The sequence below is a fragment of the Ceratotherium simum genome, chromosome 6 (assembly GCF_057802395.1).
Source record: "Ceratotherium simum simum isolate JZ-2026a chromosome 6, ASM5780239v1, whole genome shotgun sequence".
Lineage (NCBI taxonomy): Eukaryota > Metazoa > Chordata > Mammalia > Perissodactyla > Rhinocerotidae > Ceratotherium > Ceratotherium simum.
The window spans coordinates 25216711-25237367 of record NC_141905.1 but is presented as its reverse complement, the minus strand read 5'-3'; the positions used below and the strand labels follow the sequence as shown (position 1 = coordinate 25237367).

General features: G+C 43.9%; 1 protein-coding gene across 2 annotated transcripts in view; it reads right to left on the bottom strand.

Moving 5' to 3' along the window:
• The window catches only part of KCNMA1 (potassium calcium-activated channel subfamily M alpha 1), a 711162-nt gene that overhangs the window by 44550 nt on the left and 645955 nt on the right, over positions 1-20657 (bottom strand). For both annotated transcript variants that reach the window (XM_004426905.3, XM_087431991.1), the window contains one exon: positions 18249-18441. In XM_004426905.3, the coding sequence (XP_004426962.1) occupies positions 18249-18441 (193 nt within the window). The remainder of the gene's footprint in view (positions 1-18248; positions 18442-20657) is intronic.

Sequence of the window (20657 nt, the reverse complement as noted above, 5' to 3'; positions counted from 1 at the left end):
TTTAAAAATAAGCTCGTACAAAATAAACTAGCAGGAAGAATCAAGAGAGTCTCTTTTCAGAGGCCCTTACCAGCTCTAGTGATGATCCTGCCTTTCAATTCAATTTTATACCCTTGCCCTAATGAAATTTCAGTGCCCAAACCAATGAGAAGGATATACTTTCTCCAAAGTTGCTATAATGGCCGAAAAGGCCATAAGTAACCATTTATTAAACAAACAGTATGGGCTAAAGGAAGAGAAACCGCTACAATTAGGCCCCTGGGGCCTCCAGGTGCAGTACATAACAGTGGGACTCTCTCCTAATCCTGGCAATATGTTACCAGTTGTTCCATTTTCTTGAAGTTATCTTTATAATCAAGATGCTATCCCAGCCATTGTGGGCTTAGAACTATTTTTAATTTTAATTTAAAGAGCAATTAAAGAAAGACAATGGATACTTGGGATAATAAAGTAAGTGATTAGCAGCATGCAAATGACAAAGGCTTAATGATAATATGGTTCTAGTCTCCAAAGGGCTTGTAGAGAGAAAGCCCTTTCTACACGTGGTTGTTAGCTAATGTGTCTCAACCCACAATTACAACACTGCTGACACCATTAACCAGTGAAACAACATCACTTCGCGAAATCCTTGTTGTCTCATTACAAGGAAAGGGTCAGGTAATTCACCAGCATTGTATGTCTAGTTTTGTTGTTGGTAATTAGCAAACATTACCGAGCATGGACTCCCACTGGGAGCTGGAGAAACTTAGTGAAATATTAAAGAGGAAAGTCTTTATATTTCACTGGAAAATTGAAAAGAGGTGCAGTAATATTCTTCCTGTCACTGCCTTGCATTTAGGAAAAGCAAGGAGCGAGTTGAAAGTCTTTAACTTCGGGAGAAATGTTCAGAATGCACTGGGAAGTCACTGTCCAAATCAAGACCCCGAGTTGGGCTGTATACCAGCAAAGAGAGTCTGCTTCCCTGTTTACAAAAGGGGGTGGCGTGGGGAGGACAGGAAAATTGCAGACTATATCTTTATTGCTCTTACTTAGGTTTTTTTTTAATTAATCTCCTTGAAATATAGGAAAGGAGCTATAAAAAGTTTTCTCTTTGGAACACTTTATCATTTAAATAAGCACCAGAATTGTTTATTCAAAAAGTTATTTATATATATTTTTTAATGTAGAGATTGAGGAAATATATCCCAAGGCCCTGACTTCCTGCCTCCCTGCTTCCTAATGAAAACCTCTATAGACATCGGAATGGAGACCCCGCCCGAAACGCCAGCCAACACTTGGCGTGTTGTCAGGAAGCAGAATGGTATCTTATTCTTTAAATGGAACTTTTGGAACATAAAATACATTCCAATAAATGTGAACAGAAAATTATGAATTCATTAAACTACTTTGGTATCTTGTGCTATATATAATATTTATATTCCGACTACTGTAAAATATGCTTTAATATCTTTAGGCAACTATAAGGACTTAAATATTTATAAAATGGCTAAAGATAAAGTATGGCCCTCTTATTTCTACATACAGATGATGTAAGGCATGCAATCAAAGACAATAACACTCTCTGCCCATTTGTCATCTTAAAGGAGCCGATCAACGCGCCATCCCTCGTGTGCCATCTACATGAGAGTTGTTGCCGACACAGGCAACTCCAGAGGAGTTTGTGCCTTAAAAACTACCTAGAGTGCTATACTTCACAGAAAACAGGGCTTTCTGAAAATGGAGACAAAACAATAAATTTGCAGGCAAAACAGCTCCAAGAGGGGCTTCAAAATACTGCTGTATTTATCTCTGGGACATCTGGAAATGGGAAGCATTTTGATTTAATATTTCATAATACAGAGGCAATTGCTTCCTTGCATGGTATATAATTAATGCTCATAAAAAAAGATTTTTTTTTAATTCCTCGGTATCCTAAATGCAAATAAATAAATACATAAATAAGAAAGAGACACACCTGGACTTCCTTTAGAACCATAGAACAGCCTCATGTAAACCAATAAAAAAGAAGCCACCGTGAATTTATAATCACCTGGGGGCCTATTAAAAGTTGGTTTATAGATTAAGTGTGAAACGTCAACTCTGATGTTCTCAGTATTTACTGTCCTTCCCTGCCTTAGACCCAGGGTCTAATTGATTTTCAAAATTCTTCCGTTTCGTGTGCCGATTAGGCATTCGAGAACAACCTGCACCCACCTGCCTTGATCTCTCCCATGCACACTCCCCTGGTTTATTTTCTCTGCTCTTTTTTGGATTGGGATGATGTAAGGATGGGAACCACCTGGAAGTTCGAGAGTCAGAGTTGATTTCTCATATACCCTGCATTTTCAGAATGTCCATTATATGCCTTCCAAACTTCCCCACAATCACCCTTAGGAGGCTGCCAGTTCTCTGGAGATTTAAGATTGGTGAATCAGCAGCCCTGCTATGAGGATCACACACAGTTACCTTGGGTAAAGAAGGGGCTAGGCCTGTGCTTCTCAACTTGGGCCACACCTTGGAATGCTGCATCCTATGCCTGCCATGATGCCTGCATCCTATGCCCACAGTCTGGTTTAATTGCTCTGGGATGTGGCCTGGGCGTGGTATGGTTTAAAAGTTCCCCAGTTGAGGGGCCAGCCCAGTGGCATAGTGGTTAGGTTCATGCGCTCCACTTCAGCAGCCCAGGGTTCACAGATTCGGATCCCGAGCGTGGACCTACACACCACTCAAACCATGCTGTGGCGGCCTCCCATATACAAAAAGAGGAAAACTGGCACAGATGTTAGCTCAGGGACAATCTTCCTCAACCAAACAAAAAAAAAGAGGAAGATTGGCAACAGATGCTAGCTCAGGGCCAATCTTCCTCACAAAAAAACCCAAAAAACAAACAAACAAACAAACAAAAAGTTCCCCAGTGGATTATAATGTGAGCTAAGGTGGAAAAACCACTGGGCTAGGTAAACTTCTTGAATTGGTATGCAAATATTTCAGCATACATCTTTGGAGAGGTAGGGGGAGGGACAGAGAGAAGATCCATCATTTTATTAGATATTTTAAGGGATCCAAGACCCCATCCCCAATTAAGAACTAATAATTCCCCAGGTCTCCTGGTGGAGGGCCAAAATTACGTTTTTAGGGAAAAAGAGGGAAGCCAGGTGCCACCTATCACCTAGCTGGAGTAGCATGGACCCTACTCTGCCAGTAGCAACTTTGGATTGGTGTCATTTCACCCAATCATTAGGACTCTGGCCATAACCAACTGCCATAGAGCAGGTGTGTATGAGGTCTTCTGTCTGTGAGCTGTCCGAGGCCTAGACTCTCTGCTTCATAGAGAAGCTCCATTGTGGGGTGCCACTCTAGCCTGTCAATGGCGGGAAAACCCCTGTGGCTGCCCCAGTTCTTCCTCAACTCCTCTATAGGCTTTTGTAAGCCTACCTTACCTAGATTGCTCACCTCCCAAAGGTGTCTTGGTTTCCATGCATGTCTATTGACAAGTAGAATCAACAGTAATTCTGCCTGCTGGGTACAAATGGATAACCCTACCTTGCTATTTGTTATTTTGGGGGATCAAATGAAAGAAAATGGTAAAACTATCCAATAATAACAAAAATAGCTAATGTTGCTTGATCTCTAACTATATCCCAGGTACTAAGTGCTTTACATCCATTCACTCAGGGCTGCTGTGGTTGCTAAGGTTGGGCACTGGACAATAGCTCATCTAAGTGGGCACTACTCATATCACGGATATGGTATATTTGCATTTATTACAATATTTTTTCCTAGCACATGGTAGCAAAGTGTATTGTTCAAACATAATCAGTATGTGATGACAATTTTTCAACAGATGGAAGCAAAGTGTCTTGAGAAAGGAGTGACTTTTTCTGACTCCCGTAAATGTACCGTATGGACTAGAGAAAGCCCTATTCTCATTTATTTCTCACAGCAATTTGATGAGTCAGGTGCGGTTAGTGTTCTCAGTGAGAAAGAGGCACAGAGAGGTTAAACAGTTTGCCCAGACCTAGTAGGTGGCAGAGCTGGCATTCAAACCCAAGCTATCTGTTCCCGAGCCCACATACGCCATGGTTAACTCAACTGTAAAGTGCTATTTCTATAGCCACTGATGTTTTATAAAACCCCTCTGCAGCCACCATCTCTTTGGATTCACACACGATCCCTCAGGGTATTAGGTGGGGCCACTTTAACAAACCCCACTTTACAGATGAGGAAATGAAATCATGGGGTGTTTATCCAAATAACACATGATTGACAGACCTAGGATTTAAAACCTGGTACCTTGACCCTAAACGATTGTGTCATCACTCTGACAGCCCTGTTTGTGATTCACCGTCAAACACTACAGCAACAAAACCCATCTGCTGAATTCCTCCTGCCCAGGTGCTAGAACGCCATGTACCAGTCTGCTGGTAAATGAGAGGAGGGTCCATCTCCACGTGGCCAGGAAAGCTCTCAGGAACCATTCAAAGCTCCCTGGAGCAGAAAGCAGAGATGTTTTCTGCCCTTTTTTGAACTTTGGAGGTCTCAATCCTACAGCCTGCTCAGGCCCTGGGCTGGTACCATGTGACAGTACCTGCAATGAGCCCAGTAAAAAGTGGAGGATCAGAAGCTATCAGTAAAGGTTAAAGGAATGGGATGACTTACACCAGAGCCTGGACAAGTCTGACCACGGCTACTACTGACAAGTCCAATGTCTTCCACCTTTGTAAGCCTTGCCCAGTGCCCAGCTGTCGAATGAATAGAGTGACTAAAGCCTGGAAGGAAAGGATGTGGTATTTAATAAAGGTATCCAGCTCCTTCATCTCACTGGAGGGCAAACTAAGACAGAGCAGGCTGCAAACAACAGATGTTGGGATTAAATCATTTATTTGCTCACTCCACAAATCTCTACTAAGTGTCCACTTGGTGTGAGGTGCTGTGTAAGCATTTAAATATATTTCTGACAGTTGGTGGGAATGGGGAGGTCATTAGGATGACAGAACAGGCTATTCTTTTAAGGGCCTATCAAGTTAACAGCGACTCACCTATAATCATTTCCTTTGACACTCCGAGACCTTTAAGCCCCCTCAGTTACATCATTAGTAGACACATAACCAAGTACCCTTTCATGAATACACTTGGCCTTTCTTGTTTATGTACATTCTCTCACTCAGCCTCGGTCTCTTCCATCTGCCTGTAGCCCCTTCACTTATGATAATCATACCTATTTTCAAACTCAGCTCCACTTACTCTGGAGCCCACCTCCCGGAACACTGCACTCAAAGCAAACTTTGCCTTCTCATAACACAGTGCAGTACCATCCATGGGCACTTAGAAGATCTGGTAAAAAATCTTTACTGAAGATATGTAACCAGATGCTCAATAACTACTATACTACTCTTCTAGAATTTGGGGAATAATTTCCCCCAAAACCTTCCACAAAGTATAACCGAAGTACTTAAGGACTAGTCATATCCTTACATATTCCATAAATCTAGAACTGAAGTCATTTATAAATCAGTTGGCTTCTTTGCAGGGCCATTTTTTCAGAAAAGAAATAAAGGTTTCAGGACTTCACATGAGTTTTTGCCTATAAAAGAATGCGTAAAGACGAAAATGCATTGGATGGTTGGCTAGGCTCATTTGCTAGCTTGAGGCATGCATGCTATCTTCACAGCATGTGAATTAAATTCATGCCTCAGAAAATTACAAATGACTCACACCATGCATTTTGCAAGGTACTCTGGAATATTCCAAAACCCATATTGTTAAATATGTGTGTTCAAGTTGTGCCATACAACTTATTTTATATGTCTGTGTCACTTCTGCCTATAGATGCCATTAGCATCATGAGGGCATTTACCACGGAAAGAGCAGGGACACTAACCTCAGGCATAGGATATAAACCAAACTGATGCTCGGGAAAAGAACTGTCGATTGATCCATCTTTATCCGGAATCGCAACAGGGGCCTTAGAGAGTCCATGGGATGACAAGACTTGTTTTACCTTTCTCTCATTATACAACTGCACTTTCCTCCTACAGGACAATTTATCTGGACCATTTTGTGAGTATAACATACAGCCTGAAATCCTAGGCTTTGGGGGCTAGAGTGGTCTGTTCATTCTCATCTACTGCCCTCCATGGAAACTTCCACATGGAGACTGGGATGAGTAGATAAAACCTGGAAATATTTTGTCACTTTCTGGACAAAAGAAAGCAATATATAGGTCTCAAACTTTCCACCCTCTTTCTGACAGCTCCAAAATCAAATCTATATAAACAGGAAAAAAAAAGCTCAAACAATTATACTGTTCAGAGAGGCAGACTAAACAGAACCCTTCAAACTTCTCCCAAGTCTACTCGTTTGTCTAGTTGTTGTTGCAAGGAAGACTGGGACCAAGAGAATCCTAGAGTCTCTGCTTGTTGAGGAGGGGAGGGCCAGAGACTCACGAAATGGGGATGCACAGAGACCCGAACATGCTAAACAAACTCCAGCCCTTGGGTGCAAGGAGCAGCTTAGGAGTAGAGCTGGCACATGCCTTGAGTGCTTTCATTTCCCTGAATATTTGTCCCCGGGGATGTTTCCATGACCCTTAAACGCAGATGTATAGACTCAAGCCTGTTCTCACCAGAATAACCCTTGTTTTCTTTTATGGGGCAGATTGATGTGGTGAGAAAAGACCAGGCCTTGGAATCAGACAGTTTGGGGATCAACTCCACCTGCTCCTGACTAGCTATGAGACTTGGGCAAGTTGCTGAATTTTCCTGAGCCTCGGTTTTCTCCTCTGTAAAATGGAGATTAAAAACCTCTGCCTCAGCAAGTTGTCGGGAAGATCAAATGAGATATTATACGTAAATGTGACTGGTGCATTACTCACCTGAAAAAAAAAAGGAATTATAATTTTTAAAAAGGAGCTTTACCTAGGCACACAAGTTTTGAGGAGTAAAGCAGCTCACGAAAGCCTGATGCTAGGCGATGAGTTCAGCCCAACCCCAGCACCAGCCCACATCTGTTTTCTGTCTCTGAAGCTAAGATTTCCTTTCCCTGCAACTGTCCCAAGCTGGGCACAGCCTGAGTGGGGAAGTGAACCTGCTTTGCATGCAGTTGGAAGGAAAAGGTTATTTTGTCTGTTGTTACTTTTTCTTCACTCCCCAAGAAGACCTTCATTTACGGAGGGCCTAAACACCTCCGCAGGTTCAGAAAGTAGTCCAGCTTTCTCGATCTCTTGTTACAGCTATTGTTGTTGTTGTTTTTCCTTGTTTCCTTCACTGGGAATCTATTACTGGAACAGTAAACAGCAGTCTTCAGAGGATCTCTCACGTGGTGAAATATGCTGTGTAGGAAAAATTCTCCCAAGTTGAACTCATTTAGAAAACAGCTCCAATGGCTGCATTGCTGAAATACATCTGCACCACTGGGCTGAGATTCGTCTTATGATGTCCACGGAAGAAATGTAACAGGGCAGGCCCCTTTCTGGACTGGAGACCTGCTCGGAGCCCTAAGCCAGATTTTCTTTATTGTTTAGTAAGCTCTTTTAATGAAATGTACTACTCTTATTATAGAAGACTCAAAATAAGACCTAAATCACAAACCAATAAAAGAAAATTATTGGGCTGGGTATCTAAAGTTACTACCTAGAGGCTACTCCAGTGTGGTATTTATAAATCTCTAAACAGTTAAGTATAATTGTCTTTCTGGTTTTTGGGACGGAAGCCAACAGCAGTTTCAGTTACAACCGAAGAAAAATATTTTAGCACTGAGCTTTATTCATTCAGTGGGCATGAAGAGAAATGGCTTCTCCCCCGCCACCATTTCAGAATTGAGAGAGAATATTGTGGTCATGAAATGTTATATAGGAGCAGCTGAAAAAATGCTTCTCTGATTTCAGGGAGGGAGACTGGGTGTGAGGATATGTGTATAGGTATGTTTGCAAGTGAGAGGGAGCAACCTGTGTGTGCAGGAGGCGATGCTTGGAGGAGTGGAAGAAGAAGGGGAGGGGGAAGGGCGAGTGCTGAGGAGGGTGACATGGGAGCTGAAGATGGGGGTGGTCTGTCGGATTAATGGAAAAGCCAGATGTGCAGCCGTTCACCCCAATGCAGGTTGCTCCCCATTTTAGACACAAAGACGGTGCCATTCTGGAAGGCTGTGAAAGCTTCCACTAAAAGACCCATTATGACCCCAATCCTGCCAAACAGCCCAGCTCTCCCTCTGGAGTAAGAATGTAAATCATCTAAAACACAGATCCCTGTGTCATAAGAATCAAGAAAATACCTGTGACCCTCAGTTATAAAGGACCACAGAACTCATCTCATTCAATTACCCTCCCATCACAAAGATCACGTCAGTAACTTTCCTTTGGCAAATGGACATGCGATGATAGGATGCTCACTACATTTTTAGGCAGTGCATTCTGTTTTGGAAATGCCTTCCTTCTGTAGGGCTAAAATCTTGTTCTCCTTAATCATTAGCCATCGGTTCTGGTTTTGTCCAATGAAGCCCTCTCGGTCCGCTAGCCCCATTCTCTTAACCACTTGGTGTAAATGACATGTTATCCAAGCATTTCCCCATTCTGGTTATCCCCTTGGCAACATTCTCATGTGTGTCGATTCCTCCCTTCAAAATCTTCATAGCTCTTGACACACTCTCAGACTGACCGGGATGAAACTACCACTGCTCAAAATAAATTATGCTTCTATCAATGAGGTCTATCCAGCCTGTCTTTACTGATTATTTGAAACTTAATGCTCAGTGGTCTTCATTACCTTCCATCCTATGGGTTTTGTCCCAAAGTTCCAGGTTAAACTGGAAGATCCTTTTGAATCCTGATTCCTGCTATCCAATAATTTAGAGCTCATAATCCACATGGTCTCCCCAGGCATAAGATAAATTCACATTTTCTTCTCTGGAACAGTAAAAGCTTTCTCAGACCTTAGGATGTACCCTCTGCCCCCAATAAACGCTGTCTTTCCAAGGACCACGGTCATACTTCCAAAAATAATTTCTCCTTCCCTCCTTGAGGCTCTTAACCTTTGTTGAAATGCAGACAAAGGAGAGCATCTACTTATATGTGGACATCATTTAGTGTAACTGTGGCTGAGGGTCATGGAGGGCTTGAGGAACCATGTGTGTGTATGTGTGTGTGTGTGTGCGCGCGCGCGCGCCTGCATGCACATGTATGCCTTGTGCCCATGCATGCATGCTTGTGTGCCTGTTGGTGTGTTTGTGTAATTCCACTATAATTTTTTTTAACTTGGTGGCTATAAAGAGGCATAGAATATGGAAAAATAATTTAGAGGAGGTGAGGAAAACCACCAGTGGACATTCTTCCTGGGTTTGGGACATATGCTCCTCCCCACCAAGGGACATTGGGAGCCCAGCTCAGCTTATGGTCTTGCAGCTTCTACCAGTGGTTCCCTCTGCCCTTTCCAAGACACTCTTCAGACTTCTGTCCTTCAATCCTCTCTCCTCATCCTCTCCCCTGAGGCTCTCCTCTGCTCCTAGAGCATGTGCAATGGGGCGGATCTCTAGCTGTGACCCTCTTCTGGATTCAGGACCTCATTTCCACCCATCTGCTTTTAACGCCCACCTGGCTTTTCCACCAAGTCCACGCAAAAATGAACCATGACTAAAACCCAACACTACCAACACCACTTTCTCCTGCCGCCAGTCTCTCCTCTCCGCAGGCCTCTTCCCATGAGCACATCATCATCCTCCCTCCCGGGAAGGAAGCTCACATTCATGCAGTCTGTTTTACATCTACTACTTCTCACACTAGAACCTCCTGTTCTTTTTCCTTTCAAGGTTCCTGGTCTCCCTCTGGATAACCACAGTTCCTACCAACTGACCTCATATCCTCTTCTTTCCCACTCCAAACAATGCTTCCCAGGGCTGACAGATCAATCTCCCTAAAGCTCAGGCCCAATCCCATCACTCTCATGCTTTGAAACCTTCTGTAGCTCCCCAGTGCCTACTGAATTATTTATAGCTTCCTAACTCATAAACTGATAAAAAGTTATTTACAGCTTCCTAACTAAAAAAAAAAATCCTCAACACTCAACCCACACTTCAGCCTCATGTCTTCCTGCTGTCTCATACATACCCTGTATTCTTGCCCAATTGTACTCATTGCTGTCCCTCAAACATGTCCCCATGTACCTCTGCCCTTTCACTTCTATTCTTCTCTCTGACTTCAGCCAACTCTGTTTGTTTCCACCCACTGAAATCCTATGCATTTTTTTCAGCATTTCTCTTAAAGCCACTCTCTTTCTCTTCCTGTCTCCAACATTAGCTCCATGGATTGTAATTCTCTCACAGTAATAAACCAGCATTCCAAGGCAGAGGTATATGTTTGCATCGGAGGTTGCAAGGATCAGGAGTGTGCGTCATGACTCTGTCTTCCCAGCAATGTGTGCCATGCACAGTCCAGGCACACGACAGGTGTTTAATAAGTGTCTGTGGAATTCAATTGACACCTTCAGGACAGGTAGTTCATCTCATGAACTAGATGAATGCAGAGCATGTAACAGGAAAGGGAACAACAGAGAAACCTTAACACCAACATCCAAATTTAGCCCAGACATTGAAATTCACACGTTCCATTTTCTTAAAGAGACCCATGCTCTGAGAGGAGCATGCTCCTGGCTTTGGAGGTGAGCAACTTTGCTGTTTAATAGCAGTGTAGTATTGGATCTCAGCTCTGCCGCCTTTCAAAAGCTGCGTTCAGGAAGAAGACCTGTCCACCGGGCACCTAACATCCTTACTTATCGCCTTGAGACATATGACAGAGACAAGATCGACAAATGCAGCCAGTTAGGCAGAAAGCTGTTAGAGCCTGGTGTCTCCAACGCATTCCCTCATCTCTTATTCTCCACTTAAGGCTTTTCAGTCTTGGGAAAGCTAATGACTATCCAAAAAATATGAAAGGTAGAAGGCAGACCAACAAGTTGAGCCAACAGAATTGTCCTGAAGAAGCAAAATGGTTTAAAGGTTAGGATTCCCAGGAGGCCAGGAGACCCATGTTAAAATCATTACTTAACCTCTCTGTGCCTCAGTTCCTTCCTCTTTACAATCAAAATAGTAACCTCCTTCCCTCACATACCTTTTCTGAGTACCACCTAGAGCAGTGTTTCTCAACCCTGGCTGCACATGGGAAACACCCAGGAGCTTATAAAACTCCTGATGCCCAGGTGGTACCCTAGACTAGTTAAATCCCAGTTGCTGAGGTGCAATTCAGGCATCCACAGTTTTTAAAGTTTCTCAGGTGATTACAATGTGCAGCCAAGGGTGAAAACCAGTGATCTAAGAAATGCATATTGGGGCCGGCCCTGTGGCTTAGCGGTTAAGTGCGTGCGCTCCGCTACTGGCGGCCCGGGTTTGGATCCTGGGCGTGCACCCATGCACCGCTTGTCCGGCCATGCTGAGGTGGCGTCCCACATACAGCAAATAGAAGGATGTGCAACTATGACATACAACTATCTACTGGGGCTTTGAGGAGAAAAAGGGGGAAAAAAAGGAGGAGGATTGAAAGAAAAAGAAATGCATATTGTCTCGGTTGGCAAAATGCCTACCACAACACGGCAGCAAATGTTCGTGAAGAATTAGCATTATTATTACGGTTGTTGTTGGTAGTGTTGGCTTTGAGTTATGGTTCATTTCCATGTGGACTTAGTGGGAAATCCAGGTGGGCATGAAAAGCAGATGGGTGGAAATGAAGTCTTGAATACAGTAGAGGGTCACAGAAGAGATCTACTAGGAGCAGGGGAGAGCCTCAGGGGAGAGGAGGAGGTGGTAGTGGTAGTGATGATGGTGTTCAGATGGGCTTTGATTTGGGCATGGAGTTCTCATGGAGAAAAATTGTTTTCAGTGTAATACCACCAAGCTCTGTTCTGGCTCTGCAAGGAAGATTTCATTCTCCTAGGTCATCACATATTCCTCCCTCTGATCAAAATTCCCACCCTTTGGCTCTCCCACCCCTTACTTCACAGCCCTGTTCTTTGACCTCACAGGGATTTATTCTTGCTTTGTTTTTGGCCTCTTTGTCTACAAGTCCCAACTCTGGTTTGACATCTCCACTTACCACCTTAGATCTGGTAGCCACTCATTTTATTATTCTCTTAACAGCACCATGGCATTGTTTGCCTCCTCCAAATGTCCGTCCCAAGCTAAAGCCAATTTCTACTTTCTCTGTTCTTTCTGCCAAGCACTGCAGAGAAAACTGCAGCGCTGTGCTGACTGGGTTCATTACACCTTCACAAGGCCAACCTCAGCTGGTTCTCACCAGTGCTCACTCATGCTTTCACCTAACTCCAGTCATTTCCCTTACATGTTTCTCATGATGTCTGCTCTAAGCCTTTATCACCATCAGTTCCCTGTCCCAACTGTCCCATTCCTGGAACTCCTCAAGGAAAACCAATCTGGCTGCTTCATGAAGAAAGCAGAAGCCATTGGACTGAGCTTCCTCCAGCTTCATCTTCCCACTCAGCCTTCTGTCTCAGAGGAATGAGTATCAATCCTTCTCCTTTTTAAGGCCACATCATCTCCTGCTTCTCTCTGTCCCTCTCTCTGTCATTTAACAACTTTCTCCTATAGCTTCAAACTTTCCCTCTCTTTGTGAGTCTACTTACCTCAGTCTACTGCAGCCAACAAATATGCTGTATTTCTCCCCATTCTAAAAACAAAAAGGAAATCTCTTCTTTGATGAGCTCCTCCAAAACATCCTATTTCTCTCCCTGTCAGTGCTTAACGAGTAATATACGGTCTCCAATATTCATCTCCCATTAATGCTGCAGGCCCCTGAATGCCAGCTTCTAGTGGCAACAAGCTACTCAACTGTTCTTGCTAAGGTCATCAACAACTTCCTGAGGGTCAAATGCACCGTTGCCTCTTTTAGGCCCTCATCTACTTGACTATTTTGTAGTATCTGACAGTGCTAATCATCACTTCCTTTTAAATCAGTTCAGCTCAACAAATTCTTATGGTATACCAACTCTATGTCAGATCTTGTGCTAGAGGCACTTAGGGACATGAAGATGAGGAAGACAAGGAATAGTCCTTGTCTCTCAAAGAGCTCACAGCCTACCCAAGAAAACACACATAGCAACAAATAATTAGGATATATTCTAAGTTGCTATCTGGAATTTATTGAACTCTCTTCTCCTTTACCTTTCACGGCACCCAGTCCTCCTTCCCTAAATCTTTGTCCTCAGCCCCTTTCACTGGATTCTCTTCTTCTGTTTGTCCCTTCAATGTTGATGTTTCTCAAGGTTCCATGTTAAGCTCTTTTCTCTTAGTTGCTCTGCCTCTCTCCCTGGGAAATACCCACTTTCAAGGCCTATACACTGTCCATCACCAATGATTTCCAAGTCTATAGCTTCAAATCTAACTTTATCCCTATAGCTGTATATTCTTATTTCTTGTTGGATAGTCTACAGATACTTCCAACACAAATGGACCAGGACTAAATTCTTTACCTTCTGCCCCAAGTCTGTTTCTCCTCCTGGGTCCTCTGCTTACTTAATCACTTTTATATCCACCTAGTAGCCAACCTCAAAACTCATTCCCAACTCCTCCTTCTTGTTCATCCATACCTCTTTCCCATCCTACTGGCCTTCAATGGCTATCTTTTATGTTTCAAATCCATCTAAATTTTTGTCTTGCCTTTGTGACTGACATCACTAAAGATGTACCTTCAGCCTTCATCCCATCCCTTCTAATCCATTGCAATAGTTTTCCTACATAGCTCAGGCTGCCATCTCTTTTCACCTGTAAACTGTGCTCATATTTTTCCCTGTTTTCTTTTTAAAAGATGGATTTAATCATCATCTTCCTATAACCCACACCCTTAGCAAGGCAACAAGCCTATGCTCTAGACCTGGGCTCTTCAACATGGTAGCCACTAGCCGCATGTCACTATTTAAATTTCAATTTATTATAATTGAATAAAAGGAAAAATTCAGTTCCTCAGTCACACTAGCCACATTTCAAGTGCTCAGTAGCAACATGTATTCAACTCATCCACAAATGTCACTTCTTTTTGGAAGCCTTCTCAACTCCTTGAAATACACAAAATGAGGAGCCCTCTGTGCTCCTGTATTTCTAGCCTGGTCCTGTCTCATTGCACTGTAATTATTTACAGAGGTGCCTCCTCCACTCACCTGAGCCCCTCAAGGACGGTGAGTGGCTGAATCCTAGACATCTTTGTGTCCTGAGCCTTTATAGTGCCTGATGCACAGCAGGCACTCACTTATTCCTCTTTCTTTCCCTTAAGAGTTACCGTTACTGGAAGGGTAAGCAGGAAGAAACTATAAGACGCTCATTTCACAACTTGATATAAAAGTATAATGGGAAACTCAATCACATGCTCCCTCTTTTCAGGTACTGACTCAAGCGGCTCTCTGAGAATGGACCCTTCCTCCCTCTGCTCACCCTCCCTTCCAAAATCAGACTCAGTTCGTGTCTTTTAGAACCACAGGGAAGCAGTCTGGCAAGAGCCACTGTTACACCAGTAGATTTAAATTGAAATGTTTTCCCCAGATAAATGCGTGCTAAATAATACACCAGCTCTCCAGCCAAAGGGAAGTGACAGGCGCTCTGTAAATAAAGGCACTTAGTTGCTGGTAAAGAGCTGTAAAGTGGTTCTGAGCTGATGTTTGCTGACCAGCAAGAAGCGGCTTCACCTGCTTTATATAATTGTCACTGCAGTCTTGCCTGCTGTATATTAAAACTGCATCTCACAGACCCAACTGTCACATTGGATATACCATCCAGCATGGGGTATGCCACCTTTCTCTGTAATTGTTTTTGACAACCAGCCATCACATCTCAGATCTTTTCGGAAAGTGTCTGGTCCGGAATCCCTAGGCTGGATCAGTTCTGACACCATGTGGGCTAGAATAGTGACGCCAGAAGAGAATGTAAAAAGAAAAGAGGGAGAGGAGGTTTGGTTAGTCTAGGAGACCAGGTAACACGCGGTGGCAAGTGTCTGAACACAAATCCCAACGAAGACTCTACCTGCTCAATGTTAAGACATTTTTCATATTACATTGTATCATGTTAGAAAAACCTTCCATGAGGATGTATGAATACTCTGGTCCAAGAGCACACACATCTGTTCTCAGTCCACCTTTCTATCCTGCTGTGTTCTAGAGAGATGGTAGTATAGCTCTCAGGACAAAGCAAAGGATGGGGTTTCATAAGAACTACAGAATGAATACTGACGAAAACTGGGTGGTAGTGGCCAGAAATCTACATAGTTATCACTCAGGGGAAGTTAGATTTGTTTCCCAAAATGAAAAGAGTAACACAAAATCTATTTTGTACTCTGTAATTCCAATCCACTTGGAATGTGATTGTGCCAAATGCCCAGATGAAGGGTCATAAAAATATCTGAGGCCAATGAGCATTACTGTTGGTCAGAAGGGTCTCAAGGAGGGACAGTGGCAGGGAAATGCAGCTTGTCCATCTGGCCCCACAGGCTGGGATGAACCCGAAGAGTGAGCTGCACTGGGAGCAGGCAGAGGTGAACACATAGCACTCGCCCCTCGGGGAGAAAGCGACCTCCCATGTTGATGGCCACCACTGGACCACTGCATTTTGGAAGATCAAAGTTTCACCAGAGAAGAGTGTTAGAAACCAAGGACAAGAGAAAAGCAGACAGAGTAAGAAAACGAGGGGAAACCTGGGCTCTGTGCGCCTACAGCTTCAACATTTTCTCACTGAGAGCAAAACAGAGAGCTCGCTACTGTGGGGCGTGTGTTCCACTCCATCGCTGGCCAGGAGTCCACGAAAATGGACTGGCCAAGAGCACATCCTCTGTCTTCTTTTGGTGTGTGGGTGTGTGTGTGTGTGTGTGTGTACAAAAGAAGGAGTGTCCTCTTTTTTTGCAGGAGAAATGAGCTCCCTTTGCCTTTCTTCCTTAGCTCCCACCAAAATCTATTTTTCTTGCTTAGTCCTGTGCTAAAAACAGTAAAGAAGGCTTTTGAGAATTGGGTGAGTATCCGCAGAGGGGAGGGGAAGCATTTTTACCAGTTTGGCCATCACACAGGATCTGAGAGGCTAGGATAAGGTTTATGAGAGCTGGAAGGAACAGCTATGTCACATACATATATAACTAAATTATACTTTGGAATTCTGATCTATGGACCTCAAAAATCACAATTATTGAACAGAGAAGAAATAGGTATGTTGGGGAAAGGGAGCGTTCTCCTGCCTTTCCTGCTCAGTTCCATCTCCACCCGAAGGGAGCCCTTGCCTGGCTTCCTCTTCTTTCCATTCCCCTTGCTACTTCTTACCAGGAGAAGAGAAGCGTCTAATCGAGCTGGTCAGCATGTTCAGTGGACCCGGTTTTGTTAGCATGAAGATTTCTTGTGCCTTAAAGCAGTGCATTTGAGTCACCTGGGGACCCTGTTAGAATGCAGATTCTGACCCAGTAGGCCTGGGGTGGACATGAGATTCTGCATTTCTAACAAACATCCCCAAAGTGATGCCCACGCTGGGGCGGGGGAGGGAGGACCCACATTGGAGAACAAGTACTTAAAGGCAGGAACCAAATGCCAGCTTGCCTCTTCCAGCTCCTAGAAGGCCAGCTTACTGTCTCCTCACATCCTTTGTCACCTCCACTCCCTGAGCAGGCCATGCAGGAAACAGGCCCTGCCTCCCCAGGAGGCAGCTGGGTCGATAAGAGCTCTCTCTTAGAGCCTTAACATGTTGCTCTGCCCTGTGGGCGTGGATGAGCAAGCGGATACCAAGATCTAGATTTTGGAGAGAGGTGGAGGATGATGGAGGAGAGAGGTCAAAACTAGGCTTCAGGCTGTATCAGGCAGGGTTATGTCAAGAATAGAAGTCACTGTGTTCCAAGTATGGAGAAAATTACAGGTTGACACAACCATTGGAAGGACTATAGGAGCACAATTCAAAGAGGCCACCATTAGCCATTTCACCTGCAACACCAAGTGGAAGGTTCTCCTGAGCTTCCCAGAAGGTGCTGTAAATCTCAAGACATTCAGAGAAGCCTGCAGCCCCTCTCTCAGTCCCTAGCAGCAAAGCCAGTGGTTCTCAGAAGGTTCGCCTGAGAGCTGCTCCGAACCTCGCATCGGCTCAGTGTCTGGCTGCAGCTGCCTCCAAAGAATCAAGACCTCTTTATCTCTTCTAATGTCCAAATCTCAGCCTTGTTCTCCACTCTCATTGGCAGACTCCAGCCTAGAACCACGCAAGGAAAAGGATTCTAGGAACCATTAGCCCTGGCTTTGTTGTAATGTCTTGCAGATGTCAGAAGGAGGTGGTGGTGATGCTGAGTCCACAAAAGATAATGTAGCACAGAGGTCTAGGCTGCATGATCGAGCTGAGCCTTATCATATCAATAAGGTGGCGCTTCATATCCTAGCAGCTATAGTTCTCATGGGCTTGCTCCCTCCACTTTCGATCCTAAAATGATGGAATTCAGGCCCTCATCAGGCACCCAATGCCACCCTTCCAGTAGACCACATATGACAATGATCCTACAGTTCACACAGCAAGCCTACACTGAGGTGTTACTCAGAGGAAAATGCTTCACATTCTATCCTGCCAGGTCCTGATGAGTGAAGCTGTTTGTTGTGGGGTTTTTGCTGTGCTGCTTCTCTGAGACTCCTAGGTGACATCTTTACTTGTAACTGTCTGCCCAGGATCCCAGAGAAAATGACAGGGAAGACTGGGGCAGAGCAGAGAAGGCAGATGTGCATCATTTTACGCCACTGTGTCTCCTATAGAGAATGCGTGGGCTGATGAGCATCACCTCTTGCTAAATGACTTTTAATGTCCATATAGAGTCCACTCTCCAGAGATCACCATCCCTTGGTCAGCAGATAACAATGTAAAGCTTAACATCTCCATGCAGCGATAACAATGGCAAACCTTAACAGGTCAATGGCAAAAATATAGACTGAGGAGAAACACGGAACTGTTCAGCCAGTGTCTTTTCGGTGCTCTGACATTTAGCTGATGACCCCGGTCATAAAGCTACTGTTTGGAATGGCTGAGGGGGTGGTGATTTAAAATTTGGTTTACTCTCTGAGAAGGCAACCTATTCTGAGTGCGGGTGTTCAGGTCTCAAGCTTGCTTCCCGGGATGGCAAGAAGAGGCAGCAGATGCCCCTTTGAAAGCCATCGCAGCAACCGCCGGTTTCACTGCCAGGCAGGCTGATGTGAACCTCTCTGAATTACTGAGTGAAGGATATCCCTCTTGCCAGCCCCTGTCCCCTGTAGGCACAGCAGAGAAGTATAACAGGCTGTCCTTACCTTGGGAATTAGCCTGCAAGACCCCAATGCTGTCATCAAACTGCATAGATTTGATGTTGAGTGACGCCAAGATGCATTCCTTGTCCTGCAGCGAAGTATCATCAATATTATTCTGATTGGCTGACAGGATAACGCACATGTCACAGAGGTTGATGTTGACGGCCCTTAAATCAGCCCGACTTAATGGCGTACCCTTCGGCATAAGGGAAAGAAAAAAAAAAAAAGAGAAGCAAAAGTGAGACTGAGGAATGCGAGGGAAAGAGGAAAAAAATAAAAACAAATTAAAGATTGAGCCGGGGCTCTGGGAAATTATTTAACAAGTATCTTTTTTATGCCTTGACATTAAGCTGGCCTAACTATATTCAAGGGACTAGGAGCTGTGTGCTAATCTAAAGGGTAGTCGGTGCTGATGGCAGCATTTTAGGCTTGTTCTCAATACTCAATCAAGCCATTACTAACAAACGAGGGAGAGGAATAATGCCAGGGTTCTATATCTTCTTCCTGCCTGGAGATTGTCTTGATTTAAGTAACTGTCCTGTGGCAACCTCTGGCTTTCAGAATGTAACAAGGGGGTGGGTTTCAAATGCCTGTTTATTTAATAGCAGGTCACTTCTGTCTCAGGCAAAAGACAGCAGCTCCAACTAGAATTTCCAAGGCAGCAAGGGGAAATAGCCAGTGAGCATGGTGTGATGGGGGGTTGGGGGGTGCCGAAAGCATCCTCCATTTGGAGGATGTAGGAGGGAGTGGAATTAATGTGCGCCTTACAAAGGGGAGACGGAAAGGAGTTAAGCTTCAGGTCATATAATTTTATTGCATATTTTCATCAAGAAATAAAACAAGGAAATCGCCTGATTGTCCAACAACACAGGAACGGTTAAACACACCATGGGACATATAGACAGCGGAAGTCTATGCAGCAGGTAAAGGGACTGACATAGCCTCACGTAGGCATCACCTTGGAAGGATCTCTAAAATAGATAAATGAAAAAAACTGTTCTAGACAATTCAAAAAGTATGATTTCATGTATGTAAAAAGAAACCCACAAAATAAAACTATATATTTATGTAACTATTAACTATGTATTTATAAATGTATGTACATTCAGAGAGAAAGTTCAGGAAAAATACACACTAAACTAATAACAGTAATTACTTCTGGGGAGGAGAATAAGATCAGGGATGAAGGGAGAAGTTTGTTTTTGACTTTATATACTTCTGTATTGTTTGAATATTTCACAACAAGAACATATTTGTATATTACTGGTGTAATTAAAAATAAATAAGCCAGTAAACAGATTTTTTAAAAATCTCATAACAGCAAAAAACAGTGGAAAACCCCCCAGATCATGGAGGTAATGACAGAGATGCTGGGAATGCAACCACAGGTAAAAGAGAAAGGTTAGTGTTGGACAAGAGGGGCATGGCCTCCACATGCTCTGTGTCCTCAGGAGGGGTCACAGCAGAACTAATCAGGCCATCCCATGGCAGAGCTCCCCAGGGGCCATGTGGCATCATTTTGGAGTTCACATCCGGCCACCAGCCTCCTTAGTCCTCCAGCCTGAATCCAGCTTCTGCATGGAGACTCGAGTCGCCTTCAACTCACTGACTGTGTAGGGAGAGGGACTGCCCACTGCCATATATTTCTGGATGCCTTCCTCTCATTCTCCTTCCTGGAGAAGGGACTTTGAGAAGATGGGAATTGGCTGCAGAGATCGAGACTATCACCTCTCTTGTATGGCTCAGTGACAGTCATGATTCTTTTCTCGACCCCCAAAATATTGCTGCAAAGTGGAATTAGGGAGGAAGAGGCATTTAGTGCTATGAGGCTGGGAAGCTACTAGTCCTAGGCTCCGGAGCAGTATCTTGTGGGAGAAGGAGAAGAATCCCCTTTTCTCCTGGGATCTCTTGGTACAAAATAAGTCTGACCAACTTCCTGAATCATTTCACCAGTGCATAAACCTCAATTGCCTACATCCATATTCTTTTAATTTGCACCTTGTAGGGAATCCAGCAGTAATTGTGATGTAAGACAATCCCCGCTCAGTTGTATACACATGATTTTAAAACTCAGGAAATACAAACGACATACATAGAAACGCCTTGTGTTTCTCTAAGCTGGCCCTATTTGTGGGGCACTGGTTAAACAAGGAAATATGTGAAGACATAGGTGAAAGCCTATTTTATACAAATATATTGTTCTTGAGTGTGCTAAACTTTGGAGGGTTTGAAAAGGACCTGCAAATATAAGAGCTCATTCATATATATGCAGGCATGTGAGTGGATGTACACAAGGGCACATAGAGGAAACACACACACACACACCATGCACATATACATACCAAACATCACACACACACAAATACACACCAAATGCTACACACACACACACACACACACATACACGCACTC